Source organism: Hyperolius riggenbachi, chromosome 1 (genome assembly GCF_040937935.1).
Source record: "Hyperolius riggenbachi isolate aHypRig1 chromosome 1, aHypRig1.pri, whole genome shotgun sequence".
Taxonomy (NCBI): domain Eukaryota; kingdom Metazoa; phylum Chordata; class Amphibia; order Anura; family Hyperoliidae; genus Hyperolius; species Hyperolius riggenbachi.
This window is the reverse complement of record NC_090646.1, coordinates 494,754,282-494,776,837: the sequence shown is the minus strand read 5'-3', so window position 1 is coordinate 494,776,837 and position 22,556 is coordinate 494,754,282. Positions and strand designations below refer to the sequence as shown.

At 42.7% G+C, this 22,556-nt stretch overlaps 1 protein-coding gene across 2 annotated transcripts in view; it reads left to right on the top strand.

The window, feature by feature from the left end:
- GNB1L (G protein subunit beta 1 like) overlaps window positions 1-22,556 on the top strand; it is a 114,171-nt gene that overhangs the window by 44,152 nt on the left and 47,463 nt on the right. The window contains exons 1-4 of one of the 2 annotated variants that reach the window (XM_068271575.1): window positions 7,123-7,342; window positions 11,338-11,468; window positions 14,792-14,917; window positions 18,737-18,893. In XM_068271575.1, coding sequence (XP_068127676.1) covers window positions 11,350-11,468; window positions 14,792-14,917; window positions 18,737-18,893 — 402 coding nt within the window. In that variant the 5' untranslated portion in view covers window positions 7,123-7,342; window positions 11,338-11,349. Of the gene's footprint in view, window positions 1-7,122; window positions 7,343-11,337; window positions 11,469-14,791; window positions 14,918-18,736; window positions 18,894-22,556 lie in introns of those variants that run through there. The other variant, XM_068271576.1, reaches the window with a different exon arrangement.

The window sequence follows — 22,556 nt, the reverse complement described above, 5'->3', positions numbered from 1 at the left end:
AGACTGGAAAAAAGGAAAGAAAAACAAGTTTCCGATGAGCTTAGCACGGAAAGTACTATTGTTTTGGGGCCTCCTGAAAGTAAATTATATCATCTATTGGCGCTGGTTCCTGTTTGCTGCCATTGACGTGTTGCTTTTGCTCCATCTCATTGACCATGCGAGCATTATGTTGCCAGATAAAGCAAACACATGGCTTGGTCACTGCTGGGTTAATGTAACACATGGGTGATGCAGTTTCCAATATGTCTTTCTGCTTTGCTCGGTTTCTGTACAGTAAATAAACTCTATATCTAATTTGTGTCAATGATTGGACAGATTCCGGAGGACCAAATAGGAAGTACTGCTGGAAGCTAGGCTGTGCTTTTCATGATTCAACAACTATACAGATTCCACTGGAAGTTCACCCAGATATGCTTTTTTAAATTTGGGAAAGGAATCTTCTTGTGAACATTTTAGACAGCAATTATGCAGACATCAAACCAACAAACGTTGATTCCGGTGACACCTTTAGGCCTCTTTCACAGTGGGACGTTACGTTTGATGGGACGTTAAAGTCGCACAACGTGCCCCTAATGCAGCGCATGTAGGTTATGAAATTGGACGCTATTTTGCACTACGTTATGTGTCTCTTGGTGCGCCATTTTCATTGCATACTGATGGAACAAAGACGGTGCATGCGTTACATTTAAAAAAAAACAAATACATTACTGAGCATGTGCAACACACACAACGCAGCAAATGTATTGCTAAACGCACAGCATGCAGCACTTTCTAAATATTACTACACATTACACACAACGCAACGTGTGCACTGTGAATGTCGCACAGACTTTGTATTGCTGTGCGTTAGTCTGTCAAAAACCCGAGCGGTTTTTGCTTTTTTCATGATTGCTAACTCAGTAAAGGACCAACCCTTAAAGCGTTGCTATCATATAAATCCGGCATAGTGAGGTCTGAACCCTCTATAACAGTAATTATAGATTGACGGTATACCTTGAAATGAATCAGAGCACTCAGTATATGATTTTATATAAAAAATTGTATTTGCTTATCATACAGCATATATACAAAATATGAACAGTTCCAAGTAGTGTTTCCTTCTAACAGTATTCCATCTCATCAAGGCTTTATAGCCAAACGATCATGAATCTTCTAAGTACATTCAAAAAAGAATATAACAGTTGTGTTATGTAGAATAAGATCAAAAGTAGTCTCATCTGTATCAATAGCTGTGTAAAACTTGTAGTAATCTTCTTAAAGAAATAGCATAAAAAATAGCTTCTAAAAAACTTCTTGCTAACATCTTAATAAAACTTAATGCTGAAAAATTAAAGTAAATCACCAGAATATTAAGCATATTACCCCTTCTCTGTCATCTCTTCAGCATCTAGAACCACTTGTGGGAAGGTAGCTTCTGCCTCATGTGTCTTCTCAGGAGATTGTTGGGCTTCTGCAAACTATGAGCTTACAGCTCCTACCTTTATAGGGGCTGGAGGCAATATGGCTGCCTAATCTGGAACTTCCCTGGATCCCAGGTTCTGATTGGCTAAAGCTTCCGTGCGTCAATGCTTTATCATGTTTTGATTACCTAAGTCACAATATTATTGTTTATAAATTCTTAATTACCTTATCTTGTGGGAATTTACGTCATTTGGAGTGCTTGACATTTGATATAGGGTCATTTCTGACGCACATAATTAAAAATGGATGTCAACAGCCATCTTGTCTGTTGGCTGACCCAGACATGGAGACTAAACAATGTCATTCATGACGCATTTCTGATAAAGTGTTCACTGCTAATAATGTTGGAATGTCTTGGTACTTTCCCAGGTCAGATTGACACTAACACAAACCTGCAAGAGCCTTCAGCAATTTAAGGCTTATTAAAACATACAAGGCTTCTAATATACTTATTTAAATATAAAGCTTATTATATAATTCTTCTTAAAACAATGAATCATATAAGGAATAATTACATATTAAATCTTAATAATATAAAATCAATGTCTATATTTTTGTCTTTCTTATAAAATAAATATAATGTCCACCGGCAGAGGTCAGCATTTCATAACAAATAATCTATTAATAATGTTGATTTTATTAAAGTATGAACCCGCCAAATGGCATCATTGTCCTAAATACGGGACAATACAAAAACCTTGGAACTTATTGACATTCCAAAGGACAATCATAGTCAAAACATGGCATTATATTCTTGCTGGCTGTGATGGCCTTCAAGCCACTGAACATGTCAACAATTGTCTAGCTTACAAGTTGAAACAATCTTATAAAAGTTTTACTTTCTCATCTTCCACGGGTAGACTACAGATTTTAAATATCTTTCAGAGTAATAGATTCTATTATATAGGGTTTAACAATAACTATTTCTTTATTTAGAAGGACTGTATTGATCATTAATATTTAGATTAATAATATCTGTGTGTAATAATTATGTGCATTCATAATTACTGCAGTAATGTGAGTTTAACTTGCTTCTCTGTCTTCACACATAAGCCTCTTTAAATGTCAAGGCTACCCACTAGCATAAACAATAATGCTCTGGCTTTTTGTAACCAGTACGTCTATTATCTGCCAGCTTGCAAGTTAAAATAATCTCATAAGCTTTACAGCCTAAAATATGCTCAGATGTCACATAGCAATATTTTAAAGAAGTAACCCAACTTTACAGTTTACAATGAAATTTTGCATAGAACATTAAAACTTAAACCATACACTTATGACAGCTTTTTCCTGCATAAATAAAACCGCTAGAATTCTGACAAGTCTGCGTTATAATTATTTATAATGTGCGACTTTAACGTCCCACTGTGAAAGAGGCCTTAATGACTAACTGTACATGGTTTATTACATGCTTTCCAAACGTTAAAGGCTACTGTAGGGGGTCGGGGGAAAAGAGTTGAACTTACTTGGGGCTTCTAATGGTCCCCCGCAGATGTCGTGGGCCTGCGCAGCCACTCACCAATCGTGTGCCCCGCCTCTGGTTCACTTACGGAATTTGCGACTTTAAAGTCGGAAAACCACTGCGCAGCCACGCCCTCGTTATTGCTGACGTCACGATGAGTGTATTGCTCAGGCCCAGTATGGTCTGTGCCTGTGCAGTACGCTCCTGGTGACATCAGCGGGAGCGAGGGCATGGCAACGGCGGCGCAGTGGTTTTCAGACTTTGAAGTCTAAATTTCCAGAAGTGAACCGGAGGCGGGGCCGGAGCATCGGTAAGTGGCTGCACGGGCACAGGATGTCTGTGGGGGACCATTAGAAGCCCCGGATAACTTCAACTCATTTTCCCCCTACCCCCCTACAGTATTCCTTTCAGTTTCTTCTTCAGGCATTATACAGAACTATTCTGATAGAGTTCTGTATAAGGCCTGAAGAAGAAACGTAACATTTGGAAAGATTGCGATAAAACATGCACAGTTAGTCATTAAAGGTACCACTGGAATCAACGTTTGTTGGTTTGATGTCTGCATTTCTGCTCCTCCACTAACACCGGACCACACTTCACTTGCTGATAACTATTAATTAAACATTTCTCCAGTCACCACCTTCTATGAGGCTGTTCACAGTACGGCATAGTAATGCACCACACTCATCTCGCTGCATCCAGTCTCCATTACAGTTCACACACATTTTAACACATGCATTATGCAACTGACCACTGTGTCCAATCCAGGCTTAAGGTGGGTACACACATCAGATAAAAGTCAAAATAAATCTTTGGGCTAGTGCGCAACAAACCTGCTATTGCAATCCCTAGTGCTTAGCGAACTGCGATATCGATTTTGAGTAGCAATTTTCAGAACGAATTTTTGAATGAATGAGCGTTTTTCCTCATTCATTCAAGCTAAATCGCTCCAAAAAATGCTACATGCAGCACATTTGCGATTTTAGAAAAATCACAGCACTGCTGTGGGAACACACTAATAGGGTTTCAGTAGCCAAATGCTTTTCAAAGCGCTGGGGATCTGAAAAGCGCTCAGAAGCGCTCTTGGTGTGCACCAGCCCTCTCAGGGAAAAATACAACTTATACCATTGTCTCATATGTAACCACTGTGCATCTAGACCAGGCATGGGCAAACTTGGCCCTCCTGCTGTTGAGAAATTACAAGTCCCACAATGCATTGCAGGAGTCTGACAGCTACAGTCATGACTCATAAAGGCAAATGCATTGTGGGTTTTGTAGTTAACAGCTGGAGGGCCATGTTTGCCCATGCCTGATCTAGACCTTGTCTCCCCCCGTCCCATGGACCAGAGCAGAGTTTTGATGTTTTAGCTATGTCCCTATTTAATCAGCAATAACTTTATTCCTAATTATGATATAGAAATGAACTATATATAATTTTTTTTGTCCCAAGATAAATTTTGTTTTTAATACATTTTAATGGCAAGAGGAAAAAAATTTAAAAAAATTCATAATTTCTCAGTTTTTACCAATTTCAGTAAAAAAAAAAAAAAGCTACTGTAGATGAAGACGACAATTTTATACAATACTATTTGGCTATTTCTACCGTTTATCACAAAAACTTAAAGTATGTTTATCACAATTTATGGTGATGATGTTTGATTCTGAAATATAGGTGGGTTTTTACTAATTTGTACACTTCCATTTGATGTTATGGGTATAATAAAAATATTTTTATTGGTACAATTTAGGGAGAAAAAGGTTAGTGGGGGAGGTTAATTGTAAATTTTAAGTAGAAAGTGTGGTCCTAAAGGCTAGGAATAGCAGAAATGCTAGCTTTGTGGAAAACACATCGGTTTTGCCGCTAATGGAAGTCAATGGGCCGCATCAAAAAACGCATGTGTTTTGCATGCGTTTTCAAACATACGTTTTTAAAAACGCTGGTTTTGTTGCATAGTTTTCAAAAACGCATGAAAAACGCACATGGTAAAAATCAATGGGAATGCAATGTATTGCGTTGTTATACGTGTTTTTTTTATTGTTTTGTGATGTATTTCTGCTTACTGTTGTCTTCCTAGTGATTTGCATAAAGCGCAATATAAAAATGCATGGAAAATGCATACAAAACTCATATGCAACGCAAACGTGTAAATACGCTTGAAAACACATATGCAGAAAAAAATGCACACAACTTAAAACTCAACGCTCCAAAAGTGGGCATGGTCTAAAAATGGGTGCTGTTAAACAGTATATTTTATTGCAATAGGTTTCACTGCATGCGGGACAGGATGGCCAATCTGATCTGATCACCACCCGGGCCACTCCTGTCCTCCAAAAGCCTCAATCCCGGTGGCCATTTTTGTTTGTCTCTAGTCAGTGTAGGGAGAGGAGCTGCTGCTGCAGATACAGGGACAGTGTTAAATAGGTTGTATTGTGATATTGTGTTGTGTATCTGCTTCCTAGGTGCACAGTGCTCCAGCTCATCATGACCACAAAAGTAATTTTGTGTACTCATCGGCGTAACTATAGGTGATGCAACCCCATCAGCTGCAGGGGGGCCCAGGGCCGCCGTGTGCAGGGGGAGTGCTGCCGCCCGCCTGATTGTGGGACCCCTAGCCAGGTGTTGAACTGGCCGCAGCATTCATTCCCCGCAGCCCGCAGTCTCCCGGGAGGCAGAGCAGGGCTATGAAAAGATTGTGCCCGAAGCCCTGCACTGGAGACTATTTGAGTCTCCAGTACAGGGCTTCAGTGCCATCTTCCTGTAGCCCCACTCTCTGCCTGTCAGTGCGGGAGATTTGCTTCAGGAGGATTGTCGGGGGGGCTGCGCTCCAGAGGCCGGGAGAGGAGACTTCTGTCAGGTGAGTGGTTTTTTTTTTTGGGGGGGGGGGGGTTTACAGGTGCATTTTTTTTCTGGTGACTGTTGCCCACATTACGATTTTCTGGCGTATGCTGCCCACGTTATGATTCTCTGGCGAATGCTGCCCATATTATGATTTTCTGGCGAATGCTGCCCACATTATGATTTTCTGTTGAATGCTGCCCACATTATGTTTTTCTGGTGAATGCTGCCCACGTTATGATTTTCTGGCAAATGCTGCCCACGTTACGATTTTCTGGCGAATGCTGCCCACGTTACGAATTTTTGGTGACTGCTGCCCACGTTATGATTTTCTGGCGAATGCTGCCCATATTATGATTTTCTGGCGAATGCTGCCCAAATTATGATTTTCTGGCGAATGCTGCCCACGTTCCGATTTTCTGGCGAATGCTGCCCACTTCACGATTATTTTCTCGTGAAATGCTGCCCACTTTACAATTGATTTACAGTAAAACACTGCCCTCTTAGAATTATTTGGCACCTATGGGCAGGAGATCCAAATTTTCGCAGGGGGGCCCAGTGATTTCTAGTTATGCCCGTGTGTACTGGCAGTGTTGTAGTGATATTTTGTTGTTGCATTGTGGTGTGCGTTATAGCAACTCAGCATCTGTAAAGTTATACAGTGTAGTGTGTGGCTGGCTGCTTCATTGTTCTAGCCCGCTGTCACTGTGCATAAGTGATTGATTGTCTGCCAAAAGCAGGGGACACACCTGCTTTAAACCCCCCTAAAACTTGGGAAGAAGCATTACAGCAAAAAATTGTTAGATCGTGGTAGGGCAGCAAATAGAACTTTTACAAGAAGCTGCCAAACTCTGCAGACGATAATACGTAAGTGCCATATAGCTATATGAATATGTACTCTGAAATTAGTACCACTTCCCAGCAAAAAAAGGTGCTGAAAAGAGAATGGTGCAATATTAGGCAGCTGTATTGTGATAAAAGTGGCAGAGAAAAAGTAAATTATGCACTGGCCTGAGTTGTGCCCACTGCAGGCTTGAGGGACAACAGTACTAGGCTGAAGAAACGAAGTGACATATAACATATGCTATCGCTTTGCTCTTGCTATAAGCATATACATTTCAGCAAAGACAGCTAAAAAATCTAAATGCATTTTGCCTGCTTTTCTAACAAGAGAACAACGTGACGTGAGTCTCTCTCTATCCCTCCATGCAGCAGCATCTGCTGCTAGGTCAGGAACATCACTCAAATTCAGTGTCCCTCCGACTTCTGTGCAGTGCATCTTCCGGTTCCACCTCCCCGCCTGCCATTGGTTGGTTAGGGCTGGAGAGGGATTCTCCGGATCCTAATGCTCTTCATCTTCTATGTTGCTTTGCACTTCCTGGTTCGTGGAACGCACGCTGAAGCTCCTTATCAGCATGCAGGCTTGCGAGTGCTAAGCTGCTGCCTCTAAAACGCTACTTTATGATATGGTACATGTGACAGGCACCGAAAGACCAGCACACAGGGGGCATCTCATCGTATGCTTCGAGAGGCTAACTAGAGAGACTTCACTCTGAAGGAGGTGACTGCAAGAAGAAAGTCTGGTAAGACAATATAAAAGAAAAGGGGAAATTAATAAAGGAAAAAAGGGATTAAGTACTACCTATTAGTAACCAGTCCTATGGCAGGACAGGGAAAAAAAGCAGAGGGTCATTCCTAGTGTGAGATGCACTGTGATGAAGCCAACTCAGGTCACAGCTGGAGTGGACAGACAAGAACAGGGAGGAAGGTTGCTCAGAGCAACTGCAGCTCTGAGCTTCGGATAACTGCCACAATAACAAGATAGGGACAGTCAGGAGGGAACTTTTATTGATCCAAACGCTACTGTAGCTATGATAAACTTACACACAAATACAAACAAGACAGGACAAAACAGGAAGGAGCGTAACCAATGGTGACTGCTGCTTCTGGATGTCCACACGGCAGGTCCAGAAGGAGTGTCCGCCAATCACAATCGCAGTGACAGCAAAGTCCAGACAGGCAGGACTAGAAGGAGCGTTACTAATAGCAACCACAGCTATTGTACCGTCTCATGGCAGGACCATAAGAAGTGTCTGTCAATCACAACTGCAGTGATGGCCATGACCAGACAGGCAGGACTAGAAGGAGCGTAACCAATAGCCACTGCAGCTATTGTAGTGTCCGCAAGGCAGGACCAAACACAACCGCAGTGATGGCGGCGTCCAGACAGGCAGGAAGGAATGGGAGACAAGTTGCACCTACCAGACTACTACTTACCTAGACGACTAGCGTGCAAGGTATAGAGGCTGAGGCTGGGAAGAAAGGAGTACCACCAGAACCCACTAGGAAAGGACAGGCAATGCTGGGTAATATCAGGAAGTAGTGCAGGATGCACTGTGATGGAGCCAACTCGGATCACAGCTGGAGTGGACAGACAAGAAACAGAAAGGAAGATTGCTCAGAGCGACTGCAGCTCTGAGCTACCAATAACCGCCACAATAACAAGACAGGGACAGACAGGAGGGAACGTTTATCCATCCAAACGCTACTGTAGTGATAATAAATTTCCACACAAATACAAACCAGACTCGACAAAACCGCTGCTATTGTACGTCCACATGGCAGGACTAGAATGACCGTCTTCCAAACACTACCGCAGTGATGGCGACGTCCAGACAGGCAAAACTAGAAGCAGCATCACCAATAGCAACCACTGCTATTGTATATCCACACTGCAGAACCAGAAGGAGCATCTGCCAATCACAACCGCAGTGTTGGCTATGTCCAGATAGGCAGGACTAGAAAGAGCATTACCAGTAACAATCACACCTATAGTAACATCCACACGGCAGGGCCAGAAGGAGTGTCCGCCAATCGCCACCGCAGTGATGGCTGTGTCCAGATAGGCAGGACTAGAAAGAGCATTACCAATAACAATCACACCTATAGTAACATCCACATGGCAGGACCAGAAGAAGTGTTTGCCAATCACAACCGCAGTGATGGTGACATCCAGACAAGCAGGACTAGAAGGAGCATTACCAATAGAGTCCACTGTTATTGTATTTCCACACAGCAGAACTAGAAGGAGCATCTGCCAATCACAACCGCAGTGATGACAATGTCCAGACAGGCAGGAAGGAATGCTGCTTTTAGCCACTGCAGGAATAGCACAAGTTCACAAGGGAACAATGCAAGATAACAAACTAATGAAACAAGGGCCAATATAATACAGCTAAGGAGAAAGCTGATCACTATGACAGGCAAAGCAATGCAGCAGGGAGAGCATTTTAGGTGGACACCCACCAATGAGGGCAGACAGGTAATTTTCAACGCAGCAGAATCGTAATCATGAAATCCTGTGCTACTCTGATTGGATAAGATGCTCATTTTAAATGCATGCAACACTTTGCAGCAGCACACATGCAGGTAATTCAGCACTGTCTGGCTGCAGCTCAGTAGCAATGAACAGAAGATGCCCCAGGTGAGATAGTGACAAAAGTGGCAGGAAAAAGTCAGCGTGTCTAATCTTCCAAATGTGCGGCCAGGTGTCTCACAACTCCACCCCTCCCCCCCAAAAGATTTTACCTATCCAGCAGTATGCTCCAAGTCTTCGGTTTGTCTCCTCCATCCATCTCCAGTCGCTGTAATCAGAAGATTCCGCTGTTGTACGCATTCGTCTCCCTTGGCCTTTGTACTTCCTGGTAAATTGGTGCCCTCTAGCTGTGCATGTAATGCATACCCTGCTGTCAGGTCACACATGACCCACGTAGCTAGAGGGCGCCAGTGAACCAGGGAGTACGGAGGCTACTGATGATGATCCTGTACTGCGGCAGAATCCTCTGATTACAGTGGCTGGAGATGGACGGAGGACTGAGAATGTTGCTGGATAGGTAAGAGCATACATTGCAGCTGTGCAAAGCAGCTTTGCAATGTTATCGCTTTGCTTTAGTTCAATGACTTAAACACAGTTTTACAGTTTTTCCTTGCTTATCGCGAAAAAAGTAGGCAGTTAAAATCTGACAGAATCGACAGGTTTTGGGCCAGTCCATCTCCTCATGGGGAATTCTCAGGATTTTCTTTGTTTTCATCCGCATTTTCTGAACAGCAGTTTAAATGCCAAAATAGTAAGATACCAGCCTCCCTACTCACTTGCTCACTATTTTGTCAGTTAGACTTTGCAACTGGTGTTCAGGAAATGCTGTTGAAAACAAAGAAAACCCAGAGAATCCCTCATGAGGACATGGACTGGCCCAAAACCCGTCGGTTTTGTCAGATTTTAATTGCCTACTTTTTTCACGATAGTGGTCCTTTAAGCAAGGATGCAATTTTGAGTTTTTTTGTATTACACTGTAATAGGCAATAGGTGTGCTATAAACCAGGGGTACTGGATGTATGCCTGACCTGAAGATAGAGGAATTAGCAGCACATGCCCTGTAGTAGTGTATTATGGGAGTAACTTCATGGGAAGCTGAATACTTAAAAATACGATCTGTTTTAGGAAGGAGAAATAGCACTTGGCATAGTTCAGGTAAGATGGGCAATACTGTACAGCCTATGCACAGCATGACTGTCCTCCTGTCCTCATTCTGATTATGCCATGCTGGTTCTTCTGCACACCAGCTCATGTGTGAAGGTCTCATGAAGGACTGAATTTTACAGTGTTTGGATTGTAGTTAAAGTGGATCCGAGGTGAACTTTTACACATTGCATCATTGTGTTCCTTTCCTATTGTTTATAGGGCATTCCGCAAGCCAAATACTTTTTTGTTTTAATACTCTAATTCCCTATAAACTAAAAAAAGCCACGCCCACAGGTTTTCAGAGAGCCTTGGCAGTACCAAGGGCTCATGGGAGCTCAGTCTGGGCAGGAGGAGGGGGAAATTGATTTCAGAGACAGAGGGGAGGAGGGAGGAGGAGAGGGGATTAGGCTGATGGCTCAAGATACAGATAAGCCTGCCTCTGTGTAATGTTTACAAACAACATGGCTGCTGTCATTGTATCACAGGAATAAATAATCATATTCTATTAAAACTGTTTGCAGCTAGATTTGCTGTGTAAACCATCTTAACTTTAGATAAGATATATAGACAAGTTACTTCTTATAGTTAGTTTTTCATCTCGCATCCGCTTTAAGTTGAATGTTATTTTAAAAAGGATGCCAGAGCCGAAAAGATTGGGGGTGAGGGGCTACCAGGCATGTACTGATGTCCTGATGCCCACCTCTCCCCCATTCTCCATTCCTCTCCTTTGCCAGCTAAATGCCCCCCAGCAGCCTCTTTTGGGTCACTGGAGTCGGGCATTAGTGCATAGACACTGGCCCGGCTGTGCGCGTCCTACAGTAAGCAGCCGGGAGCTCTCTGCGCATGCCCTCCCAATTATGTCATGCAGCAGACTATAACTACTCCTCACGTTTTTCCGAATCTTTTTGGCTCTGGTATCCTTCAACTTTAAGTATTCAATAGGACCTTGGTGAAATGCATACCAAAAAAAAAATAGGTGTTCAATCTCTAAAAAGTTTATATTTCGCTTCACTTTGGTGTTACATTGACAAAATATTGTTGTTCTGTGTTTTTCAGGTTCTATGGTTTATGATGACTCTTCCACCTCCGGACCCAAAGTTTGACCTCCGAGGGATTGGTGCAGAAGTTAACAGCCTTCATTTCTATTGCAGAGTTCAAAAACCATGTCCACCCCTTCTATTTTCTGGGTGAGTTATTGTATCTTGTGGATAAGTCTATTCCAAACGTTTGCCTCCAAAATAGGGAAAAGGTGTGATCCACTGATAAACCCACCCCACCGTGTCTCCCTGCAGCCCCCCTATTGCAGTGTGCGCATTGGATGTGTGTATGTGCGGCAGAGTGTGTGTTGGAAGCATGCCGGTAACTATAGTTTTCTCTCTTGGCTTGGACAGCAGTCCTGACATCTCCCCCTCATGAGGTCTGCTAAAATAAATGCTTCTGATAGCCTTAAAGGGGAATTCCAGTGAAAATAATGTAATAAAAAAAGTGATTTATTTTTACAATAATGATGTATAAATGATTTATTCAGTTTTTGCCCATTGTAAAATCTTTCCTCACCCTGATTTACATTCTGACATTTATCATATGATGACATTTTTACTGCTGGCAGGTGATGTCAGTGGAAGTAGCTGCTGCTTGCTTTTTTGGCAGTTGGAAACAGCTGTTATTTACCAAAATGCAACAAGGCTCCCACAGTGTGATGTCAGAACCATGGTCCTGACATCACTCTGTGGGAGGGGTTTCAGCACAAAATCAGTCATACAGAGTCCCCTGATGATCCGTTTTGTGAAAAGGAAAAGATTTCTCATGGGAAAGGGGGCATCCACTACTGATTGGGATGACATTCAATTCTTTACGGCTTCTCTTTAAAGTAACACTGAAGAAAGCTTAAAAAAAAAAAAAAGTCACATACTCACCTGTGAAGAGGGAAGGCACTAGATCTCATAGGCCTCAACTCACTAAGTATTACCACATTCAGTAATGCTGAAAACAGCTGATTTTACTGATCACCTTGCCAAATGCCAATTTACTACTAACTGTGTTCTCCCCAGAATTTTTTTCCAGCTGGGTGGCATGAAAAAATAGCCAGGGGGCGAGATGAGAGAATGCTGGGCTGGAGCTTCTCTGCTTATAGCAGAGGAGGAGGTGAGCAGATAGCAGCCGGGTGGTCACCAAAAATAGCTGGGTGGAGCACCCAGCTAAAAGAGCCTGGGGAGAACACTGACTAAATTACCGACTTGTTCGGTGAATACCGCAAGAAATGTCAAGAAAATGCAATTCAAAAAGATTTACACATTCGGAAAATCTGGCAAAAGTGTTTGATATTTGACCAGCCAATAACTCACTCTCTCCATGTGGTAACATTGACAGACAGCCAATAGGGAGAGCCAGGCAGCCAATAGAGAGAGCCGCACAGCCCTGCTCCTCATCCAGATTTGGTCCGACACGCTGGAAGGCAGGACTTCACTGTAGCAGAGCAGCGGAAAGAGATTTTTTATGAGGCTTTTCTGCATCCCTTTAGATGTGAAAATTTGTATACTGTTATACAGATGAGCATCCTCTGGTGGCTGCAGCACATCTAAAGGGATGTTGGGGGATGTACTGGACAGAAAACCCCCGACTCATGCACACAGCGTCCTCCCTGACCACTGACCTGCTCCACAGCTGGCAAGTGAGACTTACCGAACAGGGCTTAGTGAATTGAGGAATGTTTATTCATTACATTACCAAACTTCTGCCTCATGCGGAAAAGTTTTAGTGAATTTGGGGAAAAAAAGTGTAAAATACTGTTTACTGAATATAATTAATGAACTGCCTTTAGTGAATTGAGGCTATGGATCCTTCCTTATCCAGGATGTACTCGTTCCAGCGCTGTCACCCCTGTTGAAGTTATTCAACCAATTGGTCTAATACGCTTTTGGGGATCCCTGAGTGCTTCAGAAGACAGGTGGCTTTGTGCTTAGCATTCAGTATGGAGCGATGACTTCTTTTTTTTTTTTTCCCAGGATGCTTCAGAATTGCTTAAATATCACCAGAAGAGGCCAAGGTGTGTGTGTGTGTGTGTGTGTGTGTGTGTGTGTGTGTGTGTGTGTGTGTGTGTGTGTGTGTGTGTGTGTGTGTGTGTGTGTGTGTGTGTGTGTGTGTGTGGTGTGTGTGTCCCACGCGAGTACGGCCATGCCTGCACATTCCTGCAACACAGCTGTACTCATGCATGTGCAGTATGACCACGCTTGTGCAAGAAGAGCAACATGCCAGTGATGGTGAAGGCAAGGAGGACACCTCTAGTTAGCTTTAATGTTAACTACTGCTAGTGAGGGGTGGGGGAGGAGGTTGGCACCACCAGACCAGTTAAGCACATTTTGACTTTCACATAAACAAGATAAAGCTAAAAAGGGCAGAGCTTTGCCATGCTCTGCCCCAAATCCCCCACTGACATACAAGAACTTCAGTTCTGCAGTACCAGCTATACATCAGAGGGTGCACATTGAGTCACAATGCACCCCCCTTTATGCCCAATGCACGGTGTGTGATCTGAGCACCTTGCTGTACAATGGCTGCTCCTGCTGCCCCACTGTCTTTCCTGCAGCTTACATGCTGTGCCTCCTCTCCTTGGACGCGTGGTGCTGCATTATTTCATCCTGACTGAGCTGCCGATCTGTGCTTTCCACACAGTCTGAGAAGTTACAGAGGCAATCACATGGGCAGGGAAAGGGGGAGTGATGCTGTGGCACACAGGATGAGGTTTATTTATTAAAGGAAAGGTGTTTGGGATGGTGAGAGGGGTGAAGTGGAGCTGCAGTTTCCTATATGCCCTGCAGCAAGCCTGGAAAGGAGGAGGAGTGGTCTGTGGGGCGGTGCATGGACATGGTGCTTTTGATCAGGGTTGTGCAGTTGGAGTGAAGGAGTTGGAGCAACTTTTGGGTACCTGGAGTCGGTGGTTTCAAACACTGAGGAGTCAAAGTTGGATGATTTTTGTACCGACTTCACAGCCCTGCTTCTAATGGTGATCATACTAATCACATCAGTAAGCAGTGCAGGAGTTTGCAGGTGGAGGATTGCATGGTCTGGTGAAAAGTTCAGTGGCCAGCCTGGCGCCCCAACTACTAGCTGGTGACGCATTGACACTGCACCTGTGACTGCTTTTGGGAAGGGGTGGTCGGGGGGGCGTACATGAAGAAACTGTGAGCCAAACGAGTGTTGAAGCTTGACTCTGAGCCAGTGTGCATCTGATAGTCACAAAGGCAAATGAATGGAGATAGAAAGATCATGTAGCAGCAGCAGCATGCGGCGTCTTTTGACGAGCACAGCACTCTAGGCAATCGCCAGTGTGTCTGTTCCTTTAAATGGCCCTGAGAATCTTAGTTCTCCAAAAGTGCTGCAGCATTTTCAGAATCAAGTCAACCCACCTCATTAGGTTTGGTCCACTCAGAGTCCCAGGGTCAGTTAGGATGTGATAATTATGAAAAAACTTTTTAGTATGTCTTGATTTTTTTTTTCCTCTTACCTTTAGATCCTCCAACGGGTTAATTCATGTGTGGAATTTGAACACTCGGAGAACAGAGACCGATCTCAATGGACATGATGGCAAGTCAGTTTACTGGATCCATACTCTTCATAATAGAGATTCTCTGATGAGGTAATGCAGTCCGGTTTCCCAGATGTAACACCAGTTCTGTGTAGGTTATAATGCTATAGATATAAAGTTGCTTTACACAATATTTCCTAATATCCACAAAAAACTGCTTAGTGGTGGCAATTTTGGTACAGGCTGCTTTGAGTTGAACTAATAATTGCATGGGAGGATATGATTATACCTTGTTTATTAGTACATAATTCTGTGCATATTGCTTGCTAGTGTTTTATTATAACAATGTATGTTGTCTTTCATTTCTCACAATATTCTGTGATAAATGATCCAACTTATTGACCTAGCCTTCAATCTTTTGGTGCCAGGATGGTACAGTCTAGGATAATTGTCTCCACATTAGTGTCATAATTATACATGAGTTGCTAGCTATTAAGCTAATTACTGGGAATTTAGTGTACTTAAGCTTCCAGCAATTTTAATTAGTGATGGGTTCACAAACCTAGCTTACATTTGTTTAAATGCCATGAAAATCCATTACTAGTATTGGACAGTATAGAGTATACTAATAAATTGGCAGTTATATTACTACCTAATAACATTCTTAATCGTGAGGTTACCCATTGTATCTCTCAGTTGACACCGCTGTGGTAGATACTCATGTAGTCTACTTTTTTTTGTAGAGACCAGTGCCACTATGAAATAACTTTATTTTTTTACCTTAAAGGAGTCATCAGGGAAAAATAAAAAAAATCAGCCTTACTCGCCTGTGGCTTTCTTCAGACCCTTGCAGCCGACTGTCCCACGCTGACCGCTCCGCTCTCCGCCGCCATCCCGGTCTCCCCGCACACTGTTCAGGCCGACCTTGAGGCTGTTCTTACTACGGCTGCGTGGAGCGCCGCTGTCAATCATGGCCTTGTTGTCCGCGCCACACTGCGCAGTGCACAGCGGACCACGCGGCCATGATTGACATTTCAGAACCATTTCAGTGCCTTCTGCAAAAGTGAAACCAAGTAAAACCAGATATTTATTTATTTATTTTTTAGGATTTCCATAAATTGTAATAAAGATTTTTTTTTTTTCCATAAGGGTTTTTTTTTACACTATATCAGTTGCTGTCAGTTCTAAGTGAAAGTACAACTGATGTGCAGTCCAGTGTCCATGTTTCCCTATGGCCTCTTTCACACTATATTCTGAAAAAACTGAAGCTTTTTTACAATGCCACTGCTATGGAGGAAAAAAAAAACATTTAAACGCATTGAGTGTAAAAGGGCCCTAAACCCTTAGTTTAAAGTAGCCAGCAGTAATTTGCTAGGCTTCTTTGTAGTGGTGACATTGGCTCAGGGCAACTCATCACTAGCAGTTCCTCGCTAGCAGCATCTTGCTCTAGTCCGCCAGGAGAAAAGAGCAATATAAATGTTATTTGTCTTGTCTACTGTTTTTTATAGTCAGAACAGGAAATGAGGGGGGGAATTTCCCCAACAAACAGGACACCAAGCAAAATAAACCCTATAAAGTATAGTATAATGATTGATAACATATTACTGTTTATACTCAAATATAAACCAAGGTACATACTTTCCCCTTCAGACAACACCCCTAGTGTTTAGTGACCCCGTCCTTCCTTTCCCATGTCTCCTAATTGCAAAGTACTAGCAGCAGAAACAGTGAAATGGCATCTCACCTGATTTGGAGCTTGACACAGAGCAACTCTCTGTGTTACTTCACATTCATCGTTTAGCAGTTGAAATTGCTTTCTATTTCCTAGTTCAGCGAGTTGAAATGCTAGTGGCCGAATGTGAAGGAAGACACAGAGAGTCGCAGTGCAATGTGTCCAGCCTCTGATCCGGTGAGATGCGCTTCCACTGCCTTCTGCCGCCAGTACTTTGCAATTGAGGGATACAGTGAGGGAGAGAGGCCTCTAGACTACCAAGGATCACTCTATGGAAGAGGGAGGGGTCCGCTAGACACCAGTTACGCTGTATGGGGGAGGAAGAGCAGCCACTAGACCAATAGGGAACACTATGTGAGGGGAAGACCACTAAACACAGGTACGCTGTGTGGGGGGAGGGTGTGAGTGCACCCACTAGGTATGACCCAAATAAAAAGCGAGATTTTGCATGAATTCTCTGTTTAATCCCAAGTATATATGGTAAACCTTTACTGCAAACACTTGCTCTGTTGCTCACAAGAAATGAATGACTTTTTGGCTTTTAAACAGCTGATCATCCTAGAGCAGATTAATATTTTAATTTAATCTTATCTTTCATGAAATCATGCACTATGAAAAACCTTGGCTAGATGTGCCCTGTACTTGCAGTTGCTTGTAACTGTCTCCTTTAGGCATTGTGATCACTATAATTTTTCACATAAACTTATTTGTTGAAAATGTTCTCTGTTTACAGTTCATTTTTAGGTGATAATATATTTAAATGGTGAGTGGAATAAAATTCCTAAGAAGGGTTAGTGCCAGGCCACCTTGGCAATATAGTCTCTGATCCCATTTTATCTGTCAACCAAAACCATATCCCATCTGTAATACCTTGCTTGTTTAATGGTCCGTATGGTAATGGCAACTATGCTTCAGGTAAAGCGAACCTCCTGCTTGCGCTACTGACTCAGCAGTTGGGGAAGTTAAAAAATTATCCAAGCGATCACTGAAGGATTTACTGTATTTTTTGGACTAGAAGACTCACTAGAGGACATAGGGAAGACACAAGGTACAAGGAGGCACGAGGTACAAAGGGGGCATAATGGATGCTCCAGGTTTAGTATTTCCTCCTCCCCCTCCCCTTGGTTTTGGTCATCTTAATCTAGGTGCGTCCTATGGTCATGAGTGTCTTATAGTCCAAAAAATATGGTATATTTATTAGATGTGCGCAAGGTATGGATGGAGGCGCAACCAAAATACTGTAGAGGAGCTTCTGTGTGCCCAAGCCAAAGATCTCAGTACCAATGAGATCTGTAAAAGTATACACAGGAAGGCTGGCACCACAAAAATAGAAGCAAAAGATGCTCTATATTGAAGTGTCATTAAAATTACATAATAGTCAGCATAAAAAGGCTTTGCCGCCAAAGCCTATTTATGCTATTACGTCATTTTAATGACACTTCAATAAAGAACAACTTTTACTTCTATTTTTGTGGTGCCAGCCTTCCTGTGTATACCGGTATATTTATTAGAATAATTGTATAGTTTTTTTCGGTAGTGTTATTATTATTATTATTATTATTATTATGATTATTATGATTTTGATGTGTGAATCTCACATTTTGCATTAGGTAAATGCATTTGTATAACATTTCCCCCCACATTGAATACTGCTAAGAGTTTTTATAAATTCAAAGAATTTGAAAGTGTTATTTTTATTCAGTATATTCCATAATATAAATACTTTCAAAGTTTTTATTTTTAACTGCCGTTGATATTGAAATGCTGTCTTCCAGTGAAAGTAATCTGTACTACTTTCTCCAACTTTTAAGTGGAGTGGAGTGAAAGTCCTGGGTTTTTAGTATATTCTTGTGAATCTTAAATGCAGTCCCTTGCGTGTAATGGTAACTGGGACACCTGAACAGGGAGTGAATTATGCTTGGAAATGCATGAACTTAAAATAAACAAACATATAAAAAGTAATTCAGTAAGTGCAGTTTACACTTATGGGGCAATTACATTTTCTCTGTAACAGCAGGCCCACCCACCAGTGCCTAAAATAAGTGATATTTTGTGTCTATAACATATTTGGCCCTAAACACTCATGAAATGTTGTCAAATTTGCTGAAGCTATTTATGGTTTTAAAATCCTTGCCAAAAGTTTCCACCAAATATTCATTCTACAACTACTACATGCTTAAATTGTTTCTCTCTCCCAGTCAGGGCCGTGATCTGCAGATATGTACTTGGAATTTGTCAGAAGGAAGAAACAAGGTGACAGACTCCATTCCTCTAAATAGTGCCGGGTTTTGTAAGTGTTCATTATTGAACAATGGAGATTGTCTACTAGCAATGCCAGGAAAGGAAAACTCTCAGGTAATTATTCTGAAGTGAGACAAGATTTCAGAGACAAGAAAGCACACTTAAAGTTAACCTGTAACAGGTGCACTAGAGGCTTTCCTTTCAAACGCCTGCGATTGGGTCCGCTCTACTGCGCAGGCACAGATGGCTTGCGCCTGTGCCTTAGAGCAAACCCATCCGGGCTCAGCTATTTCCCCCGGAGCCCGAGTGGAAAGCCCTGGTGCGACTTTTGCGTGTTTCAGTACTGGATTGCCTCTGCTGAGGAGGATGGGGGAAACCTCTTTAGGATTCAGAAGCTTTCCCCTCCAAAGGCAAGTACTCCCTAGGGGCACTTTTTTCCCTTCAGGTTGACTTTACATTTTTTTTCAAGACCTCTAAATCATTTATTGTGAAAACATTTTCTAGACAACAGATTATTAAGGTAATGACGCTGCTACAAACAAAAACTTGGTGGATATTTGGACAAGCTGTAGAAGGGACGTGGGCAAAAAAGCAGGGATGAGAAACCCACACTGAACACAAGAGGTACTTTGGTTGCATATACAGGTAGTCTCTGACTTGCAAACATCCGGCTTACGAATCTTAATTCGGCGCATTTATAAAGTGCTGAACACGCACAAGGCATGTCTCCCAGCCGTGACATTACAGGGCCGAGGCTGTACAGACTTGTCTCTAGCCTTCAGCCTGACCTCTGTGAACATTGGGCTTGATTTTTCCAACTTACTGTCAACCTACACAAAACCATTGCAAAACCCCACCATTAACTTGCTAACCTCTGGCCTCCACACATTAAAGCCTATGTATACCTTTGCCATATAGCTTTCCTTCTTTGCTGCAGCTCCTATCAGATGATCAGGAGCATGATGGCTCCTTCTCTCAGTGGCTGTCCTCTCGTTTGCCAGACCTACAGCACATCTCTATCTTGCACTCCTGGCCACCATAGAATAAGATTGAGGTAACCACACAGGACCCAATGTTTTTAATAGATCACATGTAAGATTAGAATCAGCTAATTTCAGTGCATCGCTTTGGGGGCCACCGTAGCCTGTTGTGAGAATTACGGCTATATCGGTGCTCAGTGACCAATTTGGCCGCCGGTGACAGCCGTGCTCAGTGACTAATTTGGACGCCCAAGATAGCTGGAGCTCAAATGAGAAAAAGAGGTAATTCAGCTGCCAGCAACAGCCGGTGCCCGAATAACATAATCGCCCTGAGTTACGACAATTTGGAGGGGAAATAGCATTAATGCCACCCAGGAGTTTCCCAAGCAGCAGGGTGAGACATCTTTTGGCTTCACCCTGCGCTGAAATTTGGGCCCGACCATTTCAAATGTACGCTGTAAGATTGGATATAAACCTTGAACCTAACAACTCAAATCTAAGGTAATGGCATTACAAATGAAATATCATTTGCATATTGATCAAACTTAATCGATTTATGTGGGCAGGCAGCAATAGTATGCAACCTAGATTCCCATAGCTTTGTACTGCATCTGTCAGCTTCTGAGAGGGACTTTGTGCTGCAGAGTGAGAGCTGTACTCTAGCTGGGCAGCACTCGCTCTCTTTGCAGCTGCCAGCTACTGTATGTGAAAAGAACCCGAGTCACATGACTGTCCTTTCCTAAAGGGATTTCTATGAGCTGGCTGAATCAGATATGAATATTGTGTGAATAATCGCAGAGTCTCCATTCACCTTCAGTAAACAAGAATAATCTGGGAGGGTGAACTCTGGCTTTAACCCTTCCCACTCAAAGCCAATAAAAAACCTTTTTGGCAGGCGGAGCCTGTAATTATTTTTATTCTGACACGGTATGTGTAACAAGTTCCATAATGATAAGAATTCACAAACCATCTACTAGACTCACAATCTGTCCTAGATGTTAGGCACTTTGCATTTTGCTGGCTTCTTACAGCTTTACCAGCTGTGAACCAATCCTGGCTAAACACTTTTAGGAAAGTCTTTGTAGCTGGCTCTTCCCCAGTGGATGATTGATGTTGTCTTCTGCAGGATGATGTGATATGGGCAAGAGTTTATTTATTTTTAAAGCTGCATTTATGAGTTACACACCGTTCTTCAGTTATGTCATCAGATACATTTGTAAAGTTTATTAATTTATGAAAGGGTGTGCCCCTCACCTTATGCAGCTGTCCCGGAACACTGGAAGCTTCTGGCAAATCTAGTAGTCATATTTCTAAATTGGTAGCATTATTCTAAGCTTCCAAATTAAAGTATGATTTCTTTTTTCTCCGTGTATGTAGATGTCTGGCTCCTGCTTGATCTGTTTAGAAGAACAATATTCTTAAGAGCAGATGACAGCTTTGGTCGTCAGTCTTAGAAAACTCATAGAGTACATTTAACATGTTGTACTTTGCGCTGGCAATTGCATTACATTTATTTGATGAAAAACAGCAACAGTTTAATTTTTTCTGTACTTTTTTTTTTATTTTTATGCATTTATCTTTTTACAAGCGCTACAGGTAGTGAAAGGCATTGTTCTAAGAATTGCAGAGGTTAGTAGGTTACCAAATATCCACATAAGCATCTTCTTCCTTCTGATGGGAGCGCAAAATTACTTTAGTGGATAACCGTATGTATAATATAACTATGCTTATCTGCCCACAGTAATTAGTGCTACTGTATTTTTTTTTAAAGAGGAACTGTAACATAAAAATATCCCCTGGGGGGTACTCACCTCGGGTGGGGGAAGCCTCCGGATCCTAATGAGGCTTCCCACGCCGTCCTCCATCCGTCAGGGGTCTCGCTGCAGCCCTCCGTGGAGTCCGGGCAGCGGTGACGTCATTATTTACCTTCCTGGCTCCTGCGCAGGCGCTCTGACGGCTTTCCATTCCGAACTACACGGAAATACCCGATCGCCGTCGGGTCCGCTCTACTGCGCAGGCGCAAGTCTCCTGCGCCTGCGCAGTAGAGCGGACCCGAATGAGATCGGGTATTTCCGTGTAGTTCGGAATGGAAAGCCGCCACAGCGCCCCCGCTGGAGCCAGCAAAGGTAAATATTGAAATGACAGTCGGCACAGTCGCCGGCTGTTCGGAGGGCTGCGGAGAGACCCCCGTGGGACAGAGGACGGCGTGGGAAGCCTCATTAGGATCCGGAGGCTTCCCCCACCCGAGGTGAGTACCCCCCAGGGGATGTTTTTAATGTTACAGAGTCTCTTTAAGATTCTTTTATTTTGTTTTCAAAAAGTTATAACAAAGAAAAACTAGAATAAAGTACAGGTGGGTACAGTAATGAGAGTATACAAAGATATTACAGTATAAATCCTCCACAATTAAAAAGACAAAAATTGTTTAGGCAAGTCTTTGGTTGATGTGAGAAGGAAATCCAGGCATAATGTATGAAGCAGCATTTAAACATTTTAAATAATACAGGGATGGGGAGACCTGCACATTGCACCAATACAGTGGAACCGATCCATCAATCCCAGCATCATCTAGATCTTTTATGGAGTTGCGGGATTCATCTGGAGCCCTCCCACTTAAAAGGAGATGGCGAGAAGCACCTATGGCACCCCAGTGCTACTGTATTTTAATGAATGGATGTCCTGTTTCCCCTAGTTGGTTATTATTTACATACACAGTTCCTTTACTAGCAGTCTGTACTATTACACAGCTGTGTAGAACTAGTTCACGTTTATGTAAATGAAGAGAAAGAATACCCTG